This window comes from Brachionichthys hirsutus, chromosome 18 (assembly GCF_040956055.1).
Source record: "Brachionichthys hirsutus isolate HB-005 chromosome 18, CSIRO-AGI_Bhir_v1, whole genome shotgun sequence".
In the NCBI taxonomy this organism is placed as follows: domain Eukaryota; kingdom Metazoa; phylum Chordata; class Actinopteri; order Lophiiformes; family Brachionichthyidae; genus Brachionichthys; species Brachionichthys hirsutus.
This window is the reverse complement of record NC_090914.1, coordinates 8205149-8232876: the sequence shown is the minus strand read 5'-3', so window position 1 is coordinate 8232876 and position 27728 is coordinate 8205149. Positions and strand designations below refer to the sequence as shown.

Sequence of the window (27728 nt, the reverse complement as noted above, 5' to 3'; positions counted from 1 at the left end):
CTCCCTCCGCCGCTCGAGAACCGACAACTGCGCGTGAAGTCGACGTTACGCACGGCATGCGGTTTGGTGCGAGCAGAGACGGAGCCGCGAGGAACAGAGCGCAGAAAGTGGGCGAACAGTGACGGCGAGCCAACCGGAGGATCGTCGGACCGCACGTGGAACGCAACGCTGAGAGCGCATCGGTAAGGAACGTCATTCCCAGACTTTCCATCTCACGCGCTGAATGAAACGGATGGGAAAAGTTTAATTGGCGCTCGCTGCGTCAACAAGCTGCCACTTTGCGATGGCTCGGAACAAGTGTGCGCTGCGCAGAGTTTTGCGCGTTCGCAGTGTCCTTTAAAACCACAAGTGTCTTTGCCAATTGTTAAAGAAACTGACGCGTTTTCTTGTACCACGTCGTAAATCTTACGTCTCCTGGGTTGCGTCCTGATAGCGGACACGGCAGCGCGCACATCCCAGTGGACGGAGTCGGTTTGTTTTCACTGCTGTGCGCTGCGCTGCGCTTCCGTGCCATCCGCGTCAGAGACTCGCAGCAGCGGCGGACGCGTCTTTTGGATCAGTATTAACTTTGGCTGTTATACTGCCTTCCGCTGGTGTCAATGAATGATAACTAGTTGAATTATACGCTCTGCTGGAATAATCCATGTATTTGATTGATATTGAACATTTAATTGGGTCGTTACAACGCTTGGCCGACATCCGTGTGTGAGGCTCGAAGGAACCTGCAAACTAAATAAGTTGCGTGGGGCCCCCAGAGGCCTTCTCTGGCCCCAAAACGAGACACTGATAAAGGTAAAGTCATGTCATTTATTTGTGATGCATTTTTGGAAATGTTCCTGTTTTGGCTGTATTGAGTGTAGCAGCTTTCACGGATTTATTCAAATTAGTCACGAAAAATTACCTCTCCTTTACTTTAGCTTTACAGAGCTTTATTTCACGAGTAGATCATAACGAAGAACTAAAACTGTGCCGTCTGTGTTTCTGTCTGAAGTTCTGCTACGATCACAAGCCATGCTAGATCAAATCCTGATCAGTGTTTCTCTTTGTTTAGCCCAAATGTTTGACTGATTCTGCTCTGTGTGTACCAAATCTATATATTATTTCATGTGCTGACATAATGCTGTTGCCTTGGGTTGATTCTTATGTAAGCAGAATGTACATTCACGTTTGTGTTGTTGCTCCATCGCACCGTTGGTGGAGCGTACAATTAAGTTATTGTTATAATGACTCCTGCGGTTGAATCCACCAACTATTGTTGTGTGCTGTATGTTTGCCCATTACTGGCCAGTCCTTCTCTAAATGTATTGTTGCCAAACGGTGCTGGCCTTAAAGGATGAGCTCATTTGGAGAGGGTGACATATCACTGGTTGATTCATGGTTCACGCTAATATAAGCTTCACTAGCGGCCGAGTCACGCATCGAAATGGATGGGGCCATTTGCGTTTTCCTTTTTGCAGGGAAATGAGTATGACCCCATTCATGAAGACGCTTTATTTCACTATAATGTGTTGCCATTGCATTTATTATTTCATAGCTTAAAATGGACATCAGTGGCACGAAAAATCTTCCACTCATGCTCTCTCAAACAATTTGGACAGTAATATTGGTTTCAAATATCAACATCTGTCTGAAGAACACAACGGCTAACCCCGTGCTCGCAGCTCAAGTCTCTCAGTCTGACTCGGCATCACACATTGAAAAGATTTTTGGATTCGGTTGTGAGGAATCCAGATTCTCCGCCTTCTCTGCTCCACAGCAAGAGGAAACAAAAATGTGTTTTTCACCTGAGAGAGCTGAAAAAAAAGTTGAGGAGCGAAAGGAACTAAGAACACAATGTCTCTGTCAACAAAGAAAACAGATCTTTACATGCTGAGCTCGTAGCACAGAGTGGATCGAGTCGCAGCGCCGCTTATCATTCATGTTTGAAGACTCTGGAAAAGCCCAGCATTATGCTTCAGCGCTGCACCTTTCACTACTTCAGCTTCTTTTATCTTTTTTTTCCAAATCTTGGATTGGAACTGGAATAGCATAAATACCTGAATCAGGCACATAAAGATATCACGAACAGTGTTGGTGAGCTTTGCTGTTTGGTATTTGGACCGCTAAGATTGGACCGCTATCAGCTTCACAAAGCTGATTTACCTTCATGCTTGTTTCTGTTGCCGCAGTAACACACACACACACACACACACACACACACACAAAGAAAGAGGAACTAATGTTTCTATAGTGCATTGTCATCAAGATTGTGGCAGAGTGTAAGATCTACATGTTTCGCAATCCGACATCGAAGTGTATCCATAGTTTTGAAGTCACGGTGGCGATACTGCAAACATGATGGGCTGTTTGCAGTATCTCGTAGTCGTACAGCATAATCCCTCATCAGCCAACATGATGACCTCTGACTGGAACCTCTGCATACTGCAGGCCATCTCTACTCTGACTTTTGTCTCACATTTGTAGCTTGGTGTTGAACTAATGCCGGATGGAGATGTAACGCAACCCAGAATGGTGTTAACAGCACGAAAGCAGCAGGGAATCCTTCATTTATTCCATAAGAGGTAACGTCCACCATCTGTTCATGTGGTAATGTTGGATTGTTCAAAGGGTCTTTGTGGTGACATCACTTTCCAAAGATGTAATCTATAAATGCAGATGTGTGTGCACTGTAGGAGGTGAGGGCTGAGCGGAACGGCGAGCCGATGTGAAGAGACCGCAGAAGCGTTTGATGTCTTCCGTACGTCGTTGAGATACGCGGTGCGGAATGGAATAAACTACTTTGAAAGTTTCCAGAGTTTGTCACAAGAGCGAGGAGGCGTAGATACGGAGGCCCTGCTCCTCAAAGGGGATTACATTATCTGTCTGAGCGGCTCGTCTGGCCAAACGACATTATGCTCCTAAATTTACCATGTCATTCTTTTGTGCATCGCACCCTTTCAGCCAAGTTTCAGTCCACGCCCCGACTGGCGTTTTATCTCAACCCTTGTCTTTGCTCCTGTTCACTGGCGTTGTGTGACGGACTTTAATGCTCGGCCTTGTTTCTATCTAAAGCAAAATATGCTTCATGACACAACCAAGGCGATGCACCCTTGTGAGTTTGTTCATCACATACTTGATTTATTCCATTGAGAATCTGTCACGCGGTGCTCAAAGGGCTCTAGAAATGGGAGTCAAATCCAGAATACAGCCATGCTTCCTGGGAATGAGGATGAAATAGTGCTGCTTCTGTTTGCACTCGCTTCTGCAATGCAGACTTTGTACAGAGAGGCCACTTTTGAGCGTTGCCAAAGGTTGAAGCACTTAGAATCTAAAAGAAAAAATTGTAACCACACAGAGTTAAGGACAGGGTATTATGTTTGTCCCATGCTTATCACTCTTTATTTATGCATGCATGAACAAAGTTTTTTGACTCACCGGTGACGGGTTTGGTAAGAGGACTGGTATATGAAAGACAGACTGTAGAACACTTCTCCCTCTAGCTGCCAAGCAGCAGAGTAAATACACCTGGTAATCCCTTTGCAGATGGATTTTTTAAGCTTGTGCCAAATGAAGTTTACTTTTTAAATGTCTCCTAAAGAAATTGAAGACACAAATTCATTTTTATGTGATAAGGCTCTTTGTCTGTCCGTTGGGCCCTTTTCTTCTGCAGCAGATTTCCAGTTGCTCTTGAGCACAAACTGGGAAGGAGCACTGGATTGATACTGCGACATGTCGATCAAAAGAAACTTAATTAATTTTGATATGTTATAGTCGTACTTAAGCAAAAACGTTTTACTGCTTTTCTTTCTTCTCTTTGGACAGTTGGTTGGATTGAAGGAGTAATTTGAAGACGTTGCTTGATGCGTTGGGAAATTAACTTACAAATCCATAAAACAATTGGCAGATGGATTGACGATGAAAGCATCTGTTGATGCGGAATGAAGTGGCAGTGCAGCTAACTCAAATGTTGTGTTTCAAAGAAGACCCAGCAGATTGGTGAGCATGGGTTTTGCATTAACACACCGGGCTAGTGGGACCGAAGGAATGAGCAGGAATAGCGCCGCTCCTTTGATTGCTTGGCAATACGTTCAGTTAATGATGTGTTTTTGAAAGGGGCTGTGCAACAAAATAGAGTGTTAAGCAGCCATAAAATATATGTACATCGTTTTCACTGCCGCACAGGCTCCTTGGCTCTCCAATACGATTGTCCGGCACTGCAGAGCATTGCAGCAGACTGTGCAAAGTCAAGCCATAAGCTATGCATTGTAGCTGGCTATGTATCACTTCCTGGAGGCTCATGTCTGCCTCCCCCTCTTTCTTCATCCCTTCTTCCCATCATGCTTCAGTGGGTCACCTGAGGGGGAGCTTTCCGCTTCCCTTTGCCTGGTAACAGCTTGCAGCGGGATGTGGGCAGCTTTAACCAGCTGGAGGAAGCATGAGATGCTGAAGATTAGAGCTTCCATAGAGAGGACTGTGGCCTGTCAACAATGAACCAGTTAATTCCATTTTTGTTCATTGTACCATCCAGTCATTGAAGAGAGAAGACGGGAAAGAGACAAAAAAGGGCGCATACTAATGAGCTCATTTGGTCACGGTTCACATTTGCTGTTTATATGTAAATTTATATGAATGCAGATATTAAAAGTACTTGGATGCAGTATGTTGTTTATTGAGGGATTGGGGGGAAAAGAAATCTTCATTTAGATTAGATCAGTGTTGCTGCACTGGAAGCTCACCTGATGTACGCATTGTGAATGCTGTCCTGTTGGTGCACTGGGAAGTTGGGCTGGTACATTACTGGTCTTGCGTTCTTTATCACAGTTCAGTGCGTGACATGAACACCTAACTCAATCAGTACAGTTTGACCAGACTCACTTAAAGGGCCCTGATTGGACACGCTCCCCTGCTTTCAACAGCCAGTAGAGCAAATGGCAGCCTAACCTTTGAATAAGAATGTTTTTGGAGGGACGATTAGGTCTGTTTGCTTGCTGACGTGCCGGGGCATATTTATTCGCCGCTTTTAAATACCCCTCCGAGGATGTTGGCACAGGTTTTTGTTTACTGTGAAGTCTCGCTTTGCTAAGGAAGGAGACGGATGGTGATGGCGTGCATTTAATAAGATCTTTTAGTGCGTTATGCCAAATAAGAGCATTTAACCAAGCTCAGAGGTAATTCAAGAGCCTTTTATGTCGGAGCCTGACAGATCGTTTTGTATGGATGATTAATTGGGGACGAGTTAAAGTATATTGAAGGTGTTTAAAACTCCAACTTGCACATTTGCTTGGGTAGTTTGTGTTGTCTGCTAATAACGACATGCGTTTTGTTGCATCTCAATTTATTCATTAGCAAAAAAAAAGAAATGCATTGCAACATTCCACACAACCAATAATTGTTTCTAATCACGGGCGAGGCTGGTAGTAATCCTCCTCCTCATGAACTGGCACAACTTCAAATGTCATCCTGTGGGATATTGGCCCTCTTTTCATTCATAGCTGCCCGGAGTCGCTGCTGAGTCACTCCATAGTACCCCACAGAACTGCGTGCATCACGCCGGTGGTCATGTGATCCCAGGCATGACTCTTTTTATTCAGCTGGGTTGCTTTTCTCTGCAAGTTTCTTTTGCAGACTCGTGACCGCTCACACAAATCACTCGTGAGACCACACACACGCAACCAATTTTAAATGAAAGGTTTTCCCAAACTGGGCCAAAAAGTGGTGCACTTTTAAATCTCTTGAGCGGTCAGTTATTGGTGGAGCTTGAGATGTGTTTGTACCATGTGCACTCAGTTTTAGTGTGTTTAGATACACGTTAAATGCCAGAGAAGAGCTCAATTTCTTGTTTGAAGCCTGTTTCGTCTTGTTTGTTCCAGCCGGTCCAACATCGCCTTCATCTGAAAGAAGAACTAAACACAATTTGAACACCGTTTTTTTTCCCCAAGCATTGAACTGGAACAATGATGAATAATCAACAAAGGCAGCCATTCAGTCTCTTAGTCCGGAGTTGGACAAGTTGGTTTGTGTGCTTTTCATTGTCCATGGAAACCTTTTGGCTTCTGCAGGCTTTGCCTTTGATATTACCGAGTGAAGCTGTGACCCCCTCGGCTGCTGAACACAGATTTGAAAGCTTGTTCTACCGTTGGAGAACAACTTTTGTGGTTTGTTCTTGATAAGCAAACCGGTTTAATGCAGGCAGGTTTTTGCATTCTGGCTTGTTTTGCCTTGCAGCAGATTGATTGGACTGACAGATTGACGCAATATTAATATCCTGTTCAGTTTTTCTAAATGCTTGTGTGTGTCATATGTGATTGTGCATGGCAGGAAACAACTGGACTCTACAGTCCTCATGATAGCATTTCGGACCTACAGTAATTAACCTTCTTTATGACCGTATCCTGCTTTTTAGCCCAGGCCAGCGAAGCTAAGTGTTCCCAGTTACCGAGATATGAGTTCACTAGTAGAGACTGGCTTGTAATGATGGAAACACAATCGCTTCTGTCCGTCAGTACGATTTACCGCTGCTGTTAATGGCTTTGGCGTGAAGTCCATTCCATCCTTGTGCCTGGCAGTGCCTTCCCAGAAGAGCATTGGCAGAACATTTTAGAGAGGTGGGCTGGCGTGCCTAACTGAGAGACACAACCATTCCAATCCTGGCATGAATTGAATGTGCCATAAACTGAGCACAGCGGAGTCCACAGAGTTGTATGTGTTGTAAGTTGTTGAGCTACTGAGGCTGTGAACACACACAATTGTAATTGTTCTTTAACGGACTAATACTAAAACGCTGCCGCTGGCTCGGTACTACCTTAAATGAATGAACGTCCTGCTTGTTCGTACCTCTCCTCCTCCCTGGTGAAATACAGGCAGTCCTCACTTAACAACGTACTCTTCTTTTAATTTTAATTCTTTGTTCTCATTTAAGATACTGACTGAAATAAAAATTATTACTACTACTACTACTACTACTACTACTCTTTTAATGATGACTTGGAGTTACGATGGGCAAGGTTTCAAAGTATGTGTTTAGCGACAAGGAATCACTGCTACGACGAGCTGCAAATATGATTTTTATTTGACCGCACAAAATGTCGGCCAAGTTGTCGGTAAACGGGGTTTGTCTCTCCCTGCTACGTCGGTAAAGTTCCTTGAGATAACTTTCTGTTATAATTTGGCGCTATAGAAACGCAAATGAAAACAGGGTTCTTTAAATTAACTTGTGTCCCCTATGACAAATATGGCGAGACACCATGATCCATCGTCTCTATTTGATGCAATTGTTGTGTTTCTCTCTAGTGATAGTGGGTCTCATCCCGTCCACGTGAAGTTTTTGGTGCGCGGTCCATTTGCCAGAGATGAGTGCCAAGTCAGCCATCAACAAGGAGATCTTCACACCACATAATGAGAAGATGCTCGTTGCCGTGCAGGTGAAGCGGAGGACCAAGAAAAAGATGCCATTCCTGGCTACAGGTGGCCACGGCAACTACATGACTTTCATCTGCCTTTCAGGTGAGTGGATGAAAACTCTTCTTTTGTCTTGCTTGTGCTGTTGCAAGCCCAACATCAAATTTTGACATGTCTCTCTTAGTTCGGCCACTAATGCCCACACTGATGAGCGTGTTTACGTCTCCTCAGCTAATAGGATCACATGGTAACTGAATTAAACTGCTGGGCTTCAGGTCGGTCCTTGAATCTATTAGATTTAAGATGACATTGAATAATTGTTTTAGCAGAAGTGTTTTTTTTTGCTTCACCGTTTTTAATATCAGCTCAGATACGGCTGGTTAATTGAATTACCCGTGCATGTTATTCATGAGAAGAATAGCTCGAGTCTATTAATTGCATTGCCGGCAGTATTGCTTATGAATATCAATGACAGGACTTAATATTACAATTTTTGTGTACATTAATCTGCGCTTCGGTTGCAGCAAAAATCACGTGAAATTCTTTCAGAACAGAGCAACAACTTATTTCTGAAAAGGGTTCCTGTTCCTGTGGAGGTTTTATGATGACTCATGTCTCCACTGATGTGGAAATGCTGTAATGCCAGTCTCATCGCATCGTCTCCAAAACAGCCGCCTTCACCTCTGTGCCCTGTTTGAGCTTTGCTGCTGCAACATTTATGAAAGCACCTGGATGTTCCAACGGATGTTTGGCCTAATTGAAATGCGTAGATGACTTGATCTTGTAGCTTCCTTGATTCTGTTGCAGTGATTGTAATCGCAGTCTCAAATGCGGCTGTGAACACCGGGCGATCAGCAGGAACAGCGTCTTATCTTTTGACTTCTGAACGTGTTTGTGTCTGCCCTACGCTTATCACCATCTCCAAGAAACAAAAGATGCTCAAAGACGGTACGGAGTCATCGTTCGATATCGCCAGTGGACAAGGTCATGACAAAGTCAGCGGAACATGCGTGTGTGAATACAGAGGACCTGTGGCGTTGTTTTCTCTCAATAACACTACTGCATTCATTATGGGTTAATGCTAAGATTTTAATGAGCTCGTAAAACAAAACAAAAAAACGTTAGACAAAATGCTGATGCATTATTTTGCTGCGACTTCTGTCTATTCTGGACTGAGACCACCAGCTAGTTCATCCTTTTTCAATTCCCTTCAAGTGCAATTATTCTAAACGTTCAGGAAGAAATTGCATTTGAGGGCCACTCCTACAATCTTGCCGGTCAAAGGTTGCATCCGGTGCATTAGTCACAGCATCCTATTAAAGTTTTTTTGTTTACATTCTCCTGAGCAATCTGGCGTTTCGTGCCACATGTGGGAGAAGGCCACCTAACCGCGTGCTGCTTCTCTGAGCAAGGCGCGCATCGTCCTGTGTTTTTCTTTCTGTGTGCATGTGTACCTGTTTGTTCCTGTGCATTCACTGTAGCAAAATCATCAACGTGAACCTAGGCTTTGTCTCCCTGCGCTGTGGAGATGCAAATCCGGAAGTGTGTGTGTGACTTTATGTGATTAGCTTGTGTTTAACTATGTAAAAAGAACTGTGTATGTGTTTTTTAGGGTGAGGGGGAGGGACTCTCTGACAGCCTCGTGGCTGCAGAAGCAGATAGCTGGTGCCTGAGGGCCATACAGTGGCAGAGTTATGCAATCTGTGCTATGTCACAGCAAAATGGAGCCCACAGTATGAGGAGCTTTCAAGGCAGCCGTGAGCGCTTCGCTGTCAAGCAGAGCACAGCGTGAGGGTGGAACTCTAATTCCATTATGATGCGCTGTAATGCCGTCTTCTGACGATACCAGGAAAACAAGATACTGTCACAACAATCACGATCAATCATTTTCCTGCCTGTCTGTTTGGAATGATAGTAATTTCCCTGGTAATTAGTGTGAATGCAGCTGACCTTGTAGCACAGCATTTTTAGCTGGTTGTTCACCTTGGGCGAGTCTGATGGTTGAACACATGGTCTCTTGTTTAATGTTGAGAGATAAATCGAAGAAAGAACTAGGTCTGGATGGCTGCCACGTGGAGAGCAGTGCTTCTCCTTCACACAGTTAACTATTGTCTCATTTAATGGTGAAATCACCACTGTTATTTTTGTGAAACGAATCATTTAATTATTCCTACATTTTCTGCAAGAGTAGAATCAAATTTGTCACATTTGTAATTACATATGACATTCATCTGGCTCTAATGTGAGTGCATCTGTCCTCCAAAACAGAAGTTATGAGCACTCTGATGATGATGAGTTATCAGCAACAAATACAAAATAAGATGTGTGGGACAGCCAATGGTATTCAGCAGCCAGGTCATGTGACTTTTTTCCCCCTAGGTTTATGAATTAACTCAGGCCTGACCCTGTTTAATGTGATGTGGAGCAAATTGTATATTTTGTTCATGATGTTTTATGGTTTCCTGTCTGGTGGAATTTAGTCTGAATCTGGATCTTTGTGTTCCAGAGTGAAATCTGTTATCGTCATAACGCAACCCAGACCAAGATAATATGTTCCATAAAAACATATTTAAAGCCAATCTAAACTGAGTCCAGGCTGCTTTGCATGGTAGCCATTTACAACATCTTTAACTTCTATTTCCTGATTTCCATGTTTCTGGATCACTATTGCCTGTGTATGTTCCTCCCCTGAGTTGTAGTGGGATTTCTAAAATTTCTTTGATCTCACTCACACACACACACACACACACACGCAGAATGTTGCATGACTACACGAAAGTATTCATGTCGACACATTCACAACAGCATCAGGGATCTGGATGATATAGGAGTGTGCTGAGCAAACAGCAGAATCTTAGCATGGACTGAGTTGCTTCGTGAGCTTTCCTTTTGATCACTGGGCTTCACGTGGTGCCGTCGTGGCTGGACCTCGAGGCTGAAACACCGGACCGCCCACAGAGTGTTTGGCAGGAAAGATGTGAGGCCGCTTGAGCCAGATAAGACACTGTGAAGGTCGGCTTTGGCAGCCTTTAAGACGAACTGACTACAGAAGCTCTAAAGTTTTAATCAACTTAATCTGGTTGTACCCCTGTCTAGACATAAACTTAACATTTATTCTCTCTAATCGTAAAATTGTTCCAATAAAAACCAATCCCAATCCCCCTTCAGAAATACAGTATGGCTATTTACTGAACCAATCCCATGCTGTTTTGGGCATTCGAACTAGAATACTTCCATGTCTTCAATGGACGACTGAGGAAACCATGCCTCTACTACGATTTCCTGCAGAAAAGAAACTTGTTGTGCGATGGGTAGGGCCTACGATTTGAAAGTACACAATAATGGACGTTGTCGTGATTATCTTGTCAGAGAGAATGACCTAACGCCTTTCATGACCACTTGTTGAAGCAACGCCAGCGATGAGACAACAACGAAAGCAGAAGGCTGAGCGAATCTGGATGAAAGATGTTTGGGGAGTCGACATTGCGTTGTCCATTTGGCGATAACGGGGGGGTGAAATTCCGCTTCTGCATTATACTCGCTAACATTAACCTGAATTTTTCTCCGGCCTGGCAGCACTGTTGGCTCGTGCCTCTCATTGCCTGCACCAAGCAGAGTTGTCCATTTTCTCGGCCCAACAGCGCACCAGTCCCAGAGGTTTTACACACATTTTAGATGGTTGGTGTTTTCCCCAAAATTCTGGGACCCCAATATGTGTCCGATTGGACCCAAAGTCCATTTGTCCAACAGTGCATGAGGTTGTATTTGTGTATCTGTATTTGACTTTCTTTATCAGCAGGAGGCTTTTTAAAGTTTCCAAAAGACACAGTTTTGCAATTGTTTTGTGATTTGAGATTGTGGCGATGGTTTAAGAGAATAAATTTAAACAAGTGATAAAATAAGTTGTTAAATAAACTCCAATGTCCATTATTATACTTGGCTGGCCTGGATCCGGAAGGCTCCAACAACATACCAGGGGTTCAGATCCAGGTTATTTATTCATAAGTCAGTGAGATTATACATAAGTTGTTGAACGTTGGCCTTGACTTTATCATTTCAACATTTAACTACTGTAACTTTTACATTGCCTCTGACTGAACTTTTTAAAGCATCTCTTGTTAACAAGGATCAGCCTGGGTGTGTGTTTGCGTGGGCGGTCTGTGCTCTGTTGTGAAGAATGTTGCCTTCTGTGGGTTTCACAGGGCCGGTGTAGCAGCAGGGACTGATGCTGGCCTCCCAGTATTTCCTGGGAGCAGAGACATGCAGCCCACTCACAGAACCAGTTACACCAGTGTGACACTGATACCATGTTCCCTGTTTAGGCGTGTGTGTGTGTATGTGTGTGCATTCATCCACACTTCTTTTCTTTTATCTATCTAATTATGCTTTTGCTGCAGCCTAGCCTCATTTTTTGCAAAAGATTTCTCTCAAACATGAACTGTATTAACCCCTCCTGCTCGCGCTCTCTTATCATGTCTGCCTCCTCCATAGCCAACGGCTTCCGACTTCTCTCCGGCAAAGATGAGAGTCCTGGAAAGGCCTGGAAAAGGCTCCATCTCTTGTATGACTTGTAGACTTCGATAGGAGAGCTAAGGCACGAAAGGTGACGAGAAGTGAAGCAAAAGAAAATACGCCTGCGTGCAAAAAGTGCATCTACAACATTCCCTGTAGGGAAGATTCTGCCTATTGTGAACCTCACCGGGACACGGAAAAAACACCATATGCTCCCCACGCTCCACCTCACACCTTTTTCAGTGCTGCCACTGAGCAATTCAATCACAGAACCTGGAACCATGCAACACATGTGGGATCATTTCATATGTGGCCATTTCAAATCACATTTTCTGTTCACTCCTAATGGTTCGACAATCCGTCTGCTTAATCTAGAAATCCAAGCATCGTGAATCTTTTGAGATGCATGATTTTTACTGAAAGGCAGCATACTGCTGCAATGTTTAATGGGGATCAGCTGGGCAAATTCAAATTCTTAAATGCTGTGAGCCGTATGTATTCTTGGATAGTCGAAAAGGGTTGCACAACATTAATCCAGAACTTGCTTCACTAAACCTCGTCTAAAAGGGAACAGATGGGTCAGGAAACGAAATCCGTAAACAAGCCTGTCATGCTTTGATTCATCGTATGATTTCTCTTATTTCGGGGACGCTAGGTGAAATTCACCAGAACGACTCCACCAGATGTTTGGATAACAATATTGAACAAATTTAAGTCACGGAAAAGGTGGTTTATATTCTCAGGTTGCTGATATCACAGAACCAAACAGATGGACCACCCAGACAAGATTTGTTTGGTCACAGGGATTAAATTACACCTAATTAGTTCAGTTCAGTTTTACCAAAACAATAAATGACATAATGAAAAAGCAGTTTAGAAATATTTCCTCATGAGATTTTTCAGGATTAAGTTCAAACGTGAGCAACAAACTTCATGTGGGCCTAATACCATTATCTATCCGTCACTAACTATTTGTCTCCGATACATGACCCAGGTTAGACACAGAAGAGGATTTTTTTTGTTTTTGTTTTAAGGATTTTACGCTCCAGGCACACAAGCTTAGGTCATCCTAAAAAAGTCATCGTTGGGGAATTTGCTTTGACTGTTTGACTTTGACTGTTTGAAATGCGGATCTGTGCTGTTGCGTGATGATAACCAGATTAGGACTTTGTGTATTCACACTCGTCAGAGTTTTGGCACGTGCAGGTTGTATATGTTTCATGCCTTTCCAATCGTAACTGTGAGATTGCACTGCGATGGACCGTCTTTGCTATTTATCCCTTGCTCTGTCTTCAATCTGATGTTATCTATCCCAAGCCCCTCTTCACCTTTCCTTAGGTCAATTTCTTATTTTTATTCCAATATGCTCCAGAAAGAAGTTGTGTGCTTGGTGGAGGGATGTGGTTCAATTTCAATATTTCCATGGCTGCTATGGTTCCAGTGATGAGGGGTGGGGTGTTAAATCTGTCCCACAGCATCTCAGTAGGGGGTGAGCCTTGGGTTGGTGCCCCAGTGTAATTACATTTTTCCTTGTATCTGGGGGATTTTGCTCGAGAGGAATGTCTGCTATGTGGTCTGGGACCTTGGAGGAGCTGCATCACAAAGCGCTCCATGCAGCACTGGTTGATGGATGAGGTTGTGGCATCTGGACATGTTGTGCACAAGATATCTTGTGTCGTCTTCTTGGACACAAGACCAGGAAGCATAAATGGGTTGAAAAATGATGAATTTATAAAGACAACCCTGGAATAGATACATTGGAGAATGGATTGAGGATTTTTTTTATTGGCATCACTTGTGCGACATTTATCACAGACTCTGCAATGTCAGCAATGTTCAATTGGTTGCACTATCAAACATACATACAAAACATGCATCTGAATAAATCCGACACACTGGACCGTTAAGCCATAAACACAGGAGCGATCAGACAGTAGATATCAAGAAACTTCTCTCTCTCACTGGGATTCCATATTGGATCTGAAATGCCACAGTACTATTTGACTTGCTGTAACTATTAAAGGTTTGGACTGTTCAAAAAGGACAAAAGACAAAACCTGAACTTTTGATCATCAACCGTTGAAAATGAAAGTTTTCATTCTTAATGAGACACAAGACGATCACTATTCTATAGCAGTTATTCACGATTGTAAATGTGTTCCCTTTCACCACTGGTGCCTTGTCACTGCTTGAGAGCCGCCCGGTCTGAGGAGGCCTTGTACGCTGCAGTCACCATTTCTTCCAGGCCATGAATAGACTGTAGAGACCTTTGTTCGGTGCTGTTGCTGGTAGTCTGGCCGGTGATGTGGGACATGCCAGTGACGGCTTCTTTCTGACAATAACGGCATGTTTTAGTTCAGGCAGAGTCAGGGCAGCTCTAAAATAGACCTGTAATAATAACACATCCAGACAGAGACGATTGTTATGCGAGCCCTCTGAGGACAGATCTAATAGCAAGTTTCAAAATTCAACCTGTGAGGCAAACTGGGGGGGGGGGGGGGGGTTACCTTCCCCACCAAGATATTACAGTGCTTCCTAATCCTAAACCATAGCAACCGTGTGTGCTTAATGCCAATGTACAGAGCCTATGGCATGCCGTTCAGGAACTTATTATATATATATATCAAAAGTGCTGGAATATATATATGAAAAGTCTGAGAATATGGACCGAACTATGAAAAGTCTGAGAATATGGACCAAACTCTGGAATATATATATGAAAAGTCTGAGAATATGGACCGAACTATGAAAAGTCTGAGAATATGGACCGAACTCTGGAATATATATACGAAAAGTCTGAGAATATGGACCGAACTATGAAAAGTCTGAGAATATGGACCGAACTCTGGAATATATATTTTGATATATATATTCGGATATTTTCAAATATATATTCAGACATTTTCATATATATATTCAGACTTTTTCATATATATATTCAGACTTTTTCATATATATATTCAGACATTTTCATATATATATTCAGACATTTTCATATATATATTCAGACTTTTTTCGGTGCACGGGAATATATTTATGAAAGCCGCGGTGTAGTGGTTAGGGTTCCGCACTCACACCCCAGTTGCGCCTGTTCGGTTCCCGGTCGGGGCGCCAGATCGATCTTGTGTCATAAATGGAGTCAGCTTGAAATCTAGTGCCGGATATCCTCAATACGGAGATGATGAACGCCCTGAAACGAATCCGCAAGGGCTTTTTTTGAAACGCTCCTCTTAGACAGGATGTTTGACTGTATTTGTAATGTAATGCATGCTGTGGGTGTCCGTCTGACGCGCGACAAGTCACGTGATGGCTGGCGTGCCGACAGCTATTCGCCACGCCCCCTCGCTGGCCAAACTGTTCTGGCCTGATACGCACTTGACAGGTCACGTGACGGGGTCGAAGCTGCCTGCCCCGGAACATGCATAGCGCCGTTCTGGCCTGATACGGCACTTGACAAGTCACGTGATGGGGTCGGGGCTGCCTGCCCCGGAACATGCAATTCTCCGTATAAAGCCAGGGCAGGCAGCTTCAACCCCGTCACGTGACCTGTCAAGTGCCGTATAAAGCCAGAACGGCGCTATGCATGTTCCGGGGCAGGCAGCTTCGACCCCGTCACGTGACCTGTCAAGTGCGTGTCAGGCCAGAACAGTTTGGCCAGCGAGGGGGCGTGGCGAACAGCTGTCGGCACGCCAGCCATCACGTGACTTGTCGCGCGTCAGACGGACACCCACAGCATGCATTACATTACAAATACAGTCTAAGAGGAGCGTTTCAAAAAAAGCCCTTGCGGATTCGTTTCAGGGCGTTCATCATCTCCGCATTGAGGATATCCGGCACTAGATTTCAAGCTGACTCCATTTATGACACAAGATCGATCTGGCGCCCCGACCGGGAACCGAACGGGCGCAACTGGGGTGTGAGTGCGGAACCCTAACCACTACACCGCGGCTTTCATAAATATATTCCCGTGCACCGAAAAAAGTCTGAATATATATATGAAAAAGTCTGAATATATATATGAAAATGTCTGAATATATATTTGAAAATATCCGAATATATATATCAAAATATATATTCCAGAGTTCGGTCCATATTCTCAGACTTTTCATAGTTCGGTCCATATTCTCAGACTTTTCGTATATATATTCCAGAGTTCGGTCCATATTCTCAGACTTTTCATAGTTCGGTCCATATTCTCAGACTTTTCATATATATATTCCAGCACTTTTGATATATATATATAATAAGTTCCTGAACGGCATGCCATAAGAGCCGCTTGACTGCGAATTTACAACATCTGATTATTTTTTCAAGAGGTTCTTAGGCTACTTTGTCTGGATGGAGGCTGTGAAACACTTGAAGTGGGGCAGATGGAAATCAAACAATTAAAATGTTTCCAGTCTCTCAAAGGTTAATCCTTAAATCTCTATCATTTAAATTGTTTAGCAACACACTCACAGTCTGGCGTTAATGTTAAGATTTTATATTTGCAACTTTAATTTGCAATCAGAATAATTGCTGCTAAATAACTTATTTTGGTAATGCTCTTTTTTTAGTCTGTGTGAACGCACCCTAAGACATTTTGTTGATTTTCAACATGTGTATATATATATAATATTCCCCTTTTTTTGCTTTCTTTTTTTTTGGGGGGGGGGGGACTATTCATCTCATTTATTTAAAAATGAGGTGTGTTTGAACAACTAGACATTCCAAAGGCAGCTTGGTGCCTCCCTGACTGTACCGGTTCACATTATCTCCTATATCTGATATAATCCTTTGTTATTATGTGGGAATTTTGATTTTCATAATGCTATTGGATGACCAAAAATTCCGATACTTATCAAATGTTTGCCATGATTGAGAGAAACCTTGGAGAAGCATAAATGTTAACACTTGGATTAGGTTGTACTGTACAGAAAAGTAAGTATTCATATATTGCTCATAACACACCCAAAGATTTCTACATGGTTTCCATAGTTGTTCAACACCTGCTGTTGCTGGATCTCGTCCTCGTGCTCACATTTCTCTATTACGACCGCAGATGCAACAATATTTCCTTGAGGGAGAGCTGATCTTGTAGACTTTTCCTTTTCGGTGTCTGCAGCCTGTGAATGATACGGTACAAGCTTCCCTTCAGGCTGCAGCGCTAGGCCATAGCCAAACAAAACAAGCGACTGGTCCGCTGGAGGAAGTGAACACATGTCACCATCGGAGCGGGGCAGGAACCCCAGCGTGGCCTTCCTCCGACGGCCTACATGGAAACAATGGCTTTGGCAGGCTTTTGCTGGTTCCCCTTGTCTCTGGTTATTTCATCTGGGTCAATAAGATGAATTGTGCTATAACATTATGTTCAGGGTGGGATTATTATTCATGCTTTGAGGGAAATGCCGGGTTGATTTCATATCTGACCATCTTCAGTTCATCCATCTATGCATAAAACATTCTGTATAAGAGTTAACTTTGTCTTGTCAATCTCAGCAAACTAATTGATTAAAATTACACATGGAGAAGTGACAGTCGAGATGGTGTCAAGTCTCTTCTGGCATCTGATGCTGAGAATTTAGTAAATTGATGTGACACATATCTTACTCCTGTCTATAATTAGATTTTGCATTGCAGTTTCCTCGTCGCTTCAGTCATTATTTCAGATGAGAATGACTAATATTGTCAGTCAGGGATTTATTTATACCACCGCTTTATGTCTGAGGTTATAGCACAGTTTGATCTAAACATGAAATTCAAATCCAGCTGTGCACTGTTTATCTGCTCTTGCTTATGCAGTACTGTCTTTAATGATTTCTGATACTGTTTGGTCAAACTATGACATTTCATTGGCTAACGGATCCTTTTGTTTCTGACACCCTCAAAAGGAAGCTTCTTTCTGACTTTAGTGAAAACATATGGGTCATAAATTTCTCAGAAATAACATGTGGTGTATTCGGTGGTGCTGACAGTTGTTGCTAAGCAATCTTATCTGGGTTGTCTTGGTTTTGATTTCACAGTGACAAATAAGAAGCCATCCCATGTATCCATCACCAAGGTGAAACAGTTCCAAGGATCCTCTGCCTTCATAAAGAGGTCGCAGTGGACAGTCGACCAGCTCCGGCAGGTCAATGGCATCGACCCCAACAAAGTATGTCGGTTATAATCTTTACACATCTGCTCCTGATATAAAAGGAATTTCTTTTCCGTGTCTATTCACTCAAATTTCCCATTTATTTGTATTCTCCTCCAGGACTGTCCGGAATTTGACCTGATGTTCGAAAATGCTTTTGACCAATGGGTCGCCGGTTCAGCGGGAGAAAAGTGCACCTTCATCCAGATTCTTCACCACACCTGCCAGCGCCATTGCTCGGCACGGAAACCCGAGTTCGTCAACTGTCAGCCCAAACTGCTGGGGGGTAAGAAGGCTAAACAGAATCGCTGCTAACTGCCCATTTGATGCTGTCTCGTAACACAGTGGATCTGTGGTGCCAGATGCACTGTTCTGCTCCGTTGCTGCAAACCAGTGTGGATCTGATTATGTTTGGCGACACCCTCCACTTGCTGTGCATGAAAATGCATGCTTATTCCTCGTACACAGCATCTGTTGAGTGTTCAGCTGAAGGGAGGTCAGTGAGGAGCTTCTGGAGAATGTGTTAGCCATGGCTCAAAGCAACAAACACAGATCGGCTGGTTTAAAGCACATAAAAGTGCCTCACGTAAGTTTACACAATTTTAAATCCATGCACATTGCATCTGTAACCGTACAAAATGTAAGGAGGTTGTGTATCAATATAAAACAAATACTGTAGTTGATTGATCCGGCTATTGACGCCGCTCTGCAAGTCTGTTCGATCGAGTCATCGGATGATGAAGTCCAGCGAGGAAGCGAGACCGGCTGCCAGCTCCGCCCACTCCAGTTTAAGTCTCACACCAGTGCAAAACAAAAATCATGACGCTGCTCAGGTGTGGGACCATAACTGCGGTGGACTCTATCTGCAGAATGCTTTGTGCTTGTAGCCTCCAAACTACTCATGATTGGCAGATCGCCTTCAAGCGCCACCAAATCTCACAAATAAAGTGACATTAGAGTCCCGGCTCAGCAACGTCCTGACGTTGTCGTCTGCAGACCATAATGATTAGGTTTTACTTGAATCTTCTGTTTCATTAAGGAAGTTCTGTGTGTCATGAGGTTAAAGTCGTAATTAGAGTGCAGACAGGAGGGGGCTCGTCTGGATCGCGTCTGCGACGAATGAACAATTATACTGTGGTGTCAAACTGTCTCTTATAAAATTAATTGGTTAGTGAGGAGTCGATATTTTGCAAAACCATTTCAGTGAAACCCCAGATTGAAATTGATTGGCTATTATTATTTAATGTCCATGCCTTGTAAATTCGTACTGATACGTGAGAAGATTTCACGAGCTGACATGTTGTTGAAGTGAAAACAGCAGCATTTGATGATTGCCTTCTTGTCAGTGTTGTTTCAGACTACTGGCAAAATTTGTCTTCAGTCTCCACGGCTTGACTTCATTGCACGACTCTAAATAAACATTTCAATCTGTGAGTCCGAAGCGGATTCATTTGATCTCTCAACATGAGGCAAATGCTCCCTGCAGTCTACACTGAATTCTCTGTGTGAGATGGAATCTGTGGATCTAACCGTAACCAGTTTCACCAGCATTTTTTTGCATGAAATTAACAAAAATCGAACCTTCAACACTTAACCTGTGATGTAATCATCTGAAAAGGGTAACCCCCCCCCTTCTTTGGCTCACCTCAAACCAAGTCGTGGATTTTCAACGAAACTGACATTTGATATTTTCTCATCACAGAAGACGAAGCTGTAGATTCAGTCTTTTTCCGTTGCAAAGTCTATATGAACAGAATGAGAAAAGAAATTGTTGCCCACCTCAGTCATCTGCTGAGACAAGGTAAGGCACTGCCTCAGTATACAAAGCTACTTGGATTAAAAAGTGTTGAGCTCCTCCAAGCATCGAGGTGGAATTTAAATATTAATTATTAGCAAAGTTACGTACGTATTTTCCCAATTCTGCAAAGTTTGATGAACAAAAAACCTTTAAATTGTGCCCAGCCTCCTGAGGCGATGGCTTATCTCCTGGTTTTCCGGAGACATCTGCCAGCAATGTCAATCGGCACAAGGTCGACACGCACTACGTTGGAGTCGTCAGTGTGTGTGGGGCGAGTGCATGCTGAAAGGGATTTGAAGTTTACATCGAAAAGTTAAATGAGTAACGCAAGTGTACCTCCACTAAAAAAATAAATAAAAATCAGCTGTTAATATAAATGAGCCTCTGAAGTAATATAAAAGAAGCGCTGGCTGGTTAAACGTGACAAAGGTTCACAGGTCGGATAACAACCACAGCGCCACGTAACGTAATCTACTCCTACACGCTCCATTCAGCTCCTGATGCTGCAGCGTCCTTCCTAAACTCTCCAGGATGTCTCCACCCTGCCTTCTTTGTGATCGCGTCGTCCACCAGGGGAGCCCACGCTGCAGCCCATCGTGGGAGAAAAAAGAAAGAAAGAGAGAAAGGCAGCACAGGAAAAAATAGATGGTCTGCAGACAAATAAAGGCTGCGTGGAGGGCGGGGGTTTTATTGAGGACGATGGGAGTATTGCTCTCTGGGCTCCTGCTGAGAAGGAAAGGATTAAGAGCAATCTGTCCTAAGGTGAAAAGGTCTCATCCTTTCTCGTCAAGCCTTTCATAGTGGTTTTTTTTTTTTTTTTTGGCCTGCAGTCTGTAGAAAAAGGACCAAATATAATTATTGTGTTTGTGCGTGTGTTTCTTTTATATTGGCTCCTTAACAGTGGCTCTGCTGTGGCTGCGCCTACACACACAAACCGCTTTAACTTTATCAAGTTAACGTCTTTGAGAGAAACACCAGCTGGCCTCGCCGTCTGCTTTTAGGCCGCCGAATAACTCACTGCAGTCGAGCTGCCCCAATCATCTGTCGCTCAGCCTACCTGCCTTAATGCCTCGGGACATTTAGTCACTATATTGGAGTTTATTGGAGTCAAGTCTTGATACCTTCGAGCTTCGCGCTTCCCGTTTCTTCACAGATTCTTTTACTGTACATTTGAAGATACAGACTGAAAATCTCCCAAGTGCTTTTTATTCTCAGCCACTTTTTAAAGGTCATCCTGGGATCACAATTCAAAGTTTGAATAATTTGCCCTGGCTTGACCTTTGTATACAAAAGATACAAAAAGTCACCCCCACACAAAGTAAAAATGATTACTAATGGCCTATTTAAGCTGATACGCGGCTCTGTGAAAAGACTACTCTGCAGTAGCTCACAGGAATAATGTAATGCCTTCAAGGTGGAAGCAACAGGAGCGTCGCTGTTCCTGGTCTGGTTGCTAGTGGAGTGTAGAACAGCAGCACTTCCGCCTCGTGTTAGATTAATTGCTTGTCAGAGGAAACATCCAGAGGGCTGCCTCAGCTAGGATGTGTTCTGTCTTAAACCCACTGCTGGGTCTCTGGGGCTGCCTTTCAGGCAAACTCGTATTATTGTTTTATTACACAGTACTTCAGAAACAAAAAAAGGAGCCAGCGCTCAGAGGCGGCATAAAGTTAAAAAGTGAAGAAAAAAACTTTGCCGAATGTCACTAGCAATTGAACGCTTTAAAGCGAGGCATGGAACAGCAGTCGCCTTGTTTGAAGCTTGAAAAGGTTAATTTCACTTGATCTTTCCTTGAAGTCAATCATTATTGAAGCAAACCCATCAGCCGTGCCGTGCCGTGCTCACACATTGATTCTGATGGAGGGTATTTAATCAACTTCACGAGGTTCTCCATTCTCTATTTACTGGCTTGTTTGTCTGTCATTTAGCTGATTTGCATGAAAATTACTGGACAGGATATTATGAAACTGACATGCAGGACATAGAAGAGCCCATTGCATGCACGTCTATCATCTATTACACATGTACTACCTTCCTGATTTAGATGAAAGGCTGGGTCTGCAGCAATGAACATGCAATTAAATATTTTAGACATCTATTTTCCCATTGCCTGACTGAGCGCCATGAAACTGGGTGGATGTGGGCGGTAAACGATGTGCTTTATCAGTTTAGTTTTGTCATGAGCGTAGGGTTTAGGCTTTTGTTCAAAGGGACTGTTGGAACACACACTTCCACCTTCTGGTGCCTCTCATGTCCCACCATGGACACCTAATGCTGCATTAAAAGAATCACTATTCCATTTTCTCATCCATCCTCTCCTATTTGCAGGTAACAGCATCCTCCACTCGGCTGCAGACAGCGTAACGAGCGCCGTACAGAAGGCCAGCCAGGCTCTGAATGAGCGCGGCGAGCGATTAGGACGGGCTGAAGACAGGACGGCAGACATGATGAACAGTGCTGAACAGTTTGCTGTCACTGCCCACAAGGTGAGAACCATGTAAAACGGGGCATATGACATTTACTACATGCATTTTTATACAGTGCATTGAGATTCTTCTGACTTTGAGCCCCACCTTATGCATGAAGGAATATCTTGTCTTAATTTTAAACTGCAGTTTTACTCGCAACCTTTTTGCCTGAGTTGCTTCATCGTGACTGAAGTCGCTTGTCTCCTTTTCTTTTCTTCCTTCCTCCTTTACTCTGTTTTCTAATTAGCGGCTTCCTCGTCTTCCACCTCTCCCACATTTGATGTAGCATGCTGCTTAATGAGGCGTTTAGCATATAATGATTTTTATTTTTTAAACTGCACAACAGAAGAGAAAACCCACTGCTTCGTTACGAGCTCACCTGACTGTCGTTGACCTATCCGCTTGTGTACCCCTGCTGCACCACAGGCCTGTTAGTTACCTGTGCCCACTAGTCATGATGCATATTACCATTCTAGTGATGGTGAGATAATTAAAAGACATTTCGTGAGCATGCATGGTCCTGTTGCTTTGCACAGATGAGCTCTCCTGCTGCGACAAATTACAGAAGCTGAGAAAATGCTTCAGCTCTGACGGTTTTGGGGAAGAATGACTGCAGGATGCCTGAAAAGAATCACTCATGTGCCAAAATGTCTCACTTTGCTTCCTGGCATTAGCTTTATATTTGTTTTTCAGCATGTTATTTTTCTTTGCATTATAATCAGTGCTGAGGATATCTGTTGAAAGCAACCGGTAGCCTTGCATGTGAGTTAAGACAGCATTGCAGCCTGCTCTTGTAAAATGACCTTTGGATAATCTCATCCAAGTGCAGTACTGAGAAGGTTACATTTATTCTTCTTCTTAGTTCACTGCTGCAATCTTATTTCTACACCTCTCTTCTTGACACCGTCCGCTTTGCTGTAGCAGCTCTGCTCAATTTGAATCTAAGCCCTTCATTCCTGCACAAGGTTCTACTGCCCCCACATGTTCCATCTGTGGATTTCAGTCTCCACCCAAAACGTATTTCTCACTGATATTTTGTATATTTTATTTTATACTTTAAGTATAAATTCTCTCTCTATCCCCCCTTACCCTATTTTATTTCTACAGCTTGCCATGAAGCACAAGTGTTAGACCGCTGCCAAACCCAACAGTGAGTGTGGATCAACAATAACCAGTTGATTTATAGAAGAAGGATCTACATTTTATTCTTCTTAATTTTTTAATATATATATATATATATATAATTAGTCTTTGTGAACAATTCTAATATTATAATGTTTCGGGGGTTTTATTCTGGTTCATCTTCTGATCGTGAAAGAAGAGGAAGAGAGGAAACGCTCTACTTCAGAAACCTCTACATCTAAACCACCCGCCACAGCTGTGACTGCATTATAAATGCACCTCTTCTTCGCACTCTAACACAGAGATCACACACACACACACTGAAAGGTCATCATCAGCTCGACCCCTAGAAGAGGAGCATTTTATGGCTAACCTCTAAGGTAGTTGGTTCTTTAGAGTTGACTATGAGCGCTGCAACGATCATGCATCCTGACCGACATCCCAGAACAAACATGTAACACACTCATACCTGGAGACGGCCTTGACTTTATAACTCTGTGGGATGAAAAGACTTTTGTGAAGAAACACTGACTTGACACACCCATGCATTTATCCCCAGCTCAGCCTGTCTCGATACTCGGACATTTCAGTCTTTGCAGCTGTTCTGTCCATTATTTCAAAATGTATAAAACAGTATTAATACATTTTATTTTTAAAAATACGATTTCATAAATCGCACATGAGACTGGATAGAGTGACTTTGGTTGAAAAATATAGAACAAGAGTGAAATGTCTTCTGTTAGATTTGTTTAACACTATAAAGCAACCAAAACTACATGGAATTCAGTTGGCAACATGTTTGGAAGTGTACTTGAAGAGTTCTGTTATGAAAGTCCGCTTTTGCTTCTAATTTATTCGGACGGAGTGGGAATCATTAAACCAGCTTCTGCATTGTAAAAAGCAAAACACACGTTTTCCCAGTAGTATTGGAACAGGGGATATTTTGAAATGATTCCAGTCTGTGTTGTGACTCCAGCTCAGCAGTCATATCCGATGCTTTTGACATCATTTGGTTGAGTCGTTTACTGATGGTTGGATGGAGACATGTTACCAGCAGCAGCAGCTTGCAGTGGTTTTGTATGCTATCTCTTACAGGCTTCCTCATCCTCATAAATAAGATACGAGTCCTTTTTTACATTTTCAATCTTATAATTCATAATGTTCCAATGCACAATTAAACATTTCCAGTTACCTAACTATTGCAGTTTTTGTTGCGTTCATTCTTATATATATATATGTATGTATGATAAATATACATATATAAATATACATATAGATATATATATATATGTATTTTTGATATGCGTTCTCATTCTGTGATTGATGTGCTGTTTCATTTTGTGCTTCCAAACTATCACACTGATCTTAGTTCTCCATAATGCTGCATGATGCAACATGAAGTCTGATCCACAATGTAATATATATCAATATAAAAACCATTCTTAATTAGTGCCTTTTTAAAAATCTTGCTTTAAGTGAAAACTTGGTAACGGCGCCTCAAAAGATCAACGAAGAAGAGGTGTTTAAGGTCTCAATTTGGAAGGGGGGAAAAGTTTAGTGACTTGTGTGTTTATACTACAGAGTAAAACTGTATAAAATGGCTAGGGTTAAAATTTGCACATTTTAAATAATACATCTATCTTATTGTATCTTATTCAATTTGTCTTTAGAACTAGCTAAAAGTTGTCTGCATGCTTACTTTGCTTTCTTATCCCACCAGGTTTAAATTCAGTTACTAATTTTACATTGTGTGTGTGTGTGTGTGTGTATATATTTGAGTTATTTATTGCAGATTGATAGTTTTTTATGACTTCTAAGAATAATGACATTTTTATATTTGAGTTCATGTCAACTGCACATAATTCTGTACTGAAAAACAAATAAACATCATACTTCCTGAAGTTGTTTTCCCATTACTGGAGATGTTTCTCCTTTAAGAAGATATATTATGGGATTTCAAATGTTTCTTTTGTGTGTACTAATTTGACCTATATGTACAGCTGCTGTATTTATCCTGTTTTCATCGATGAGGCAAATGAGGCACATCTTTATGGCTATTAGAAACTAAAATCTTGTCCAAAATTTTATCTAAATGTCAATTCTTTTCTGATTCAATTTTGTTTCCAAATAATTCTTAAACACAAAGCAACTCTTTAATTTGTGATTAAGTTAACACGAATGTGACTTTTGTTTTTTTTGCACATTGAATATTTGTTAAAAAAAATAAAAATGTATGTATAACCCTGATTAAAATTAATGAATAGTATCTCACTCTTTGCTGACCTCTGGCTAGTATTGTGGCCTTTCAGTGAAAGATGTAGACTAATATGTTGAGCAGAAAGCTGGTACCCATTGTAGCAGCTGCTGAAATGCATGAAATATAGCTTTTTAGTGCTGCGGAGTAAGAGCTTCATAAAAGTCCTGGTGCAGGGCCTTGCTACGTCACTCAATCTGCCAATACCACGTATACATCAATCCTGGACCCTTATAACATCCACCTTAATTGTCCTGCTTCTCTTTTACCCTCATAGCTCCTGTAACACTGATGACCTGCGTGATAACACACTCATCACTTATATCCTGCTTTACATCTTGGAACCTGAAGGTAATTTTCTGTCTGAAACAGGGAGCACTGGAATTGCACTTTGAGGCTGCACCGCAGTTACCATTATATGCCACTAAAGGGCGCCCTAACTGTACAAAGATCCATTACCGCTCAGCTAGTTTTATTACCCAGTGGGTAATTTCACTTCAAAGTTGTTATTGATTGCATAATGAAGGTATGAGTTAAGGGCTGATTGAAACAAGTTCAATACCAGTAGCTTCTGAGAAATTGGGAATGAAGCCATCACATGTTTTTCCCAAGCAGGACATGGATCAAAACAAATCACAGATGAGGTGTTGAAGGGATGTTTGCAAGCATCACCAGCACACATCACCGCATGAAGCTGATGACGTCATCATTACTGACTTAACTGGAGTTTCTTTAGTTGGTGTTTGCAATGATTGCTTTAGTGATCATAGCAGAACGCTGGATGACGTGTCTGACCAGGAGTCACCTTGAGAGCTGCATTGGCATTCTGGCCAGCCAGGGAGTTGGTGTCACTTCAGGAACACATCATCAGCCACCTGACTAACTACATGGCCGTTTGGCCGGCCGGCCTCAGGGAAACCGCTTTTTTAATCTGTCTACCTCCAGCTCAAGCACAAAAGTAAATACAGTTTGGACCCAGGGGCGAGGTGGCTGGCTGAATCAGGAACGCTCCTCTCTTTCTCATTTTCACATACAAATCTTTGTAATGATTCCTTAGTTGTCCCATTAGTCAGGAGTCACGACTGTTTTTGTTTCTTTGTTGTTTTTTTTACCCCCAAAGTTAAAAGGTTATTAACTGCAGCCAATCTTTGCCTGTGTCCCTTAGGTATTCAAGAATGTGAGTTTTTAAATTAGTGTACACTTTGGAAGTTAATTTGTTTATTTGTACAATAACAGGAAGAGGACGCGTCGACTAGAAGTTGACATCTTTTTATTGTTAAAATAATTTTCAGAATAGCCATAAATTAAATGAAACACTGATAAAACTGAGTAAATGCCACCAAATCACAACAAACAATATGGACATTATATACTTAATGCACTGCAAATGAATAAAGAGAATCATCATTTTTTTAAACTTTATTTACAACAAATGAGAGCCACAACTAAAAGTATTAATTAACATGAGGCGCCACAGATAAAGGACAGTAACTACGACTAACTGATGAAAGACATGAAAGTTCTTGCCATTGTCAGATGATTTATGTTATGTCATTTTCATGAACGCACCATCAGAGTTCCGATTACAATTAGATTTCTCCAGGAACACCGCGAAACCTGACGAACTGAGGTCATAACGAATGTTCATCTAAAACTCAAGCAGGAGATAAGATGTGCAAATTAAGAGAATAATATAATCTGTTTTAAGGGATCAACAGAGGATGACGGGTGGATGTTTGGGCATCACCTCAGCACCGCACCCACAGTCACTTGGCAGCTGTGTATTGCAGGAAGTGCACAACAGCTGCTTGATCTAATTTGAGCCTCTCATTCTCCTCGCTGCCGTCGAGTTCCTGTGGAGTGCAATGTCAGCCGTGCTGGAATCATCATTCATTATCCCGATAGGTGCGTTTCTACCTCACACAGTTCTCCAGCACTCTATTACAATTACAGAACTATGTCACTGCTAAGTGAGTCAGAGCGTATATTTAGTGCAGTTATATTGTTACATTTATTAATGACCCCAAAGGCATGTTGTTCAAATGAAGGGTTAGGCACAGAGAATATAAATTCCACATTAAGCTC

General features: G+C 42.4%; 1 protein-coding gene across 1 annotated transcript; it reads left to right on the top strand.

Annotated features, from left to right (window-relative positions):
• LOC137907412 (syntaxin-binding protein 6-like) lies at positions 1-25597 on the top strand. The gene is made up of 7 exons (XM_068751745.1): positions 1-182; positions 7270-7482; positions 17892-18022; positions 18125-18290; positions 22128-22285; positions 23375-23417; positions 23586-25597. Exons 2-6 carry the CDS (start codon positions 7329-7331, stop codon positions 23396-23398), a joined length of 633 nt encoding a protein of 210 aa, XP_068607846.1. The 5' UTR covers positions 1-182; positions 7270-7328; the 3' UTR covers positions 23399-23417; positions 23586-25597.
• Positions 25598-27728: the final 2131 nt, after the last annotated feature.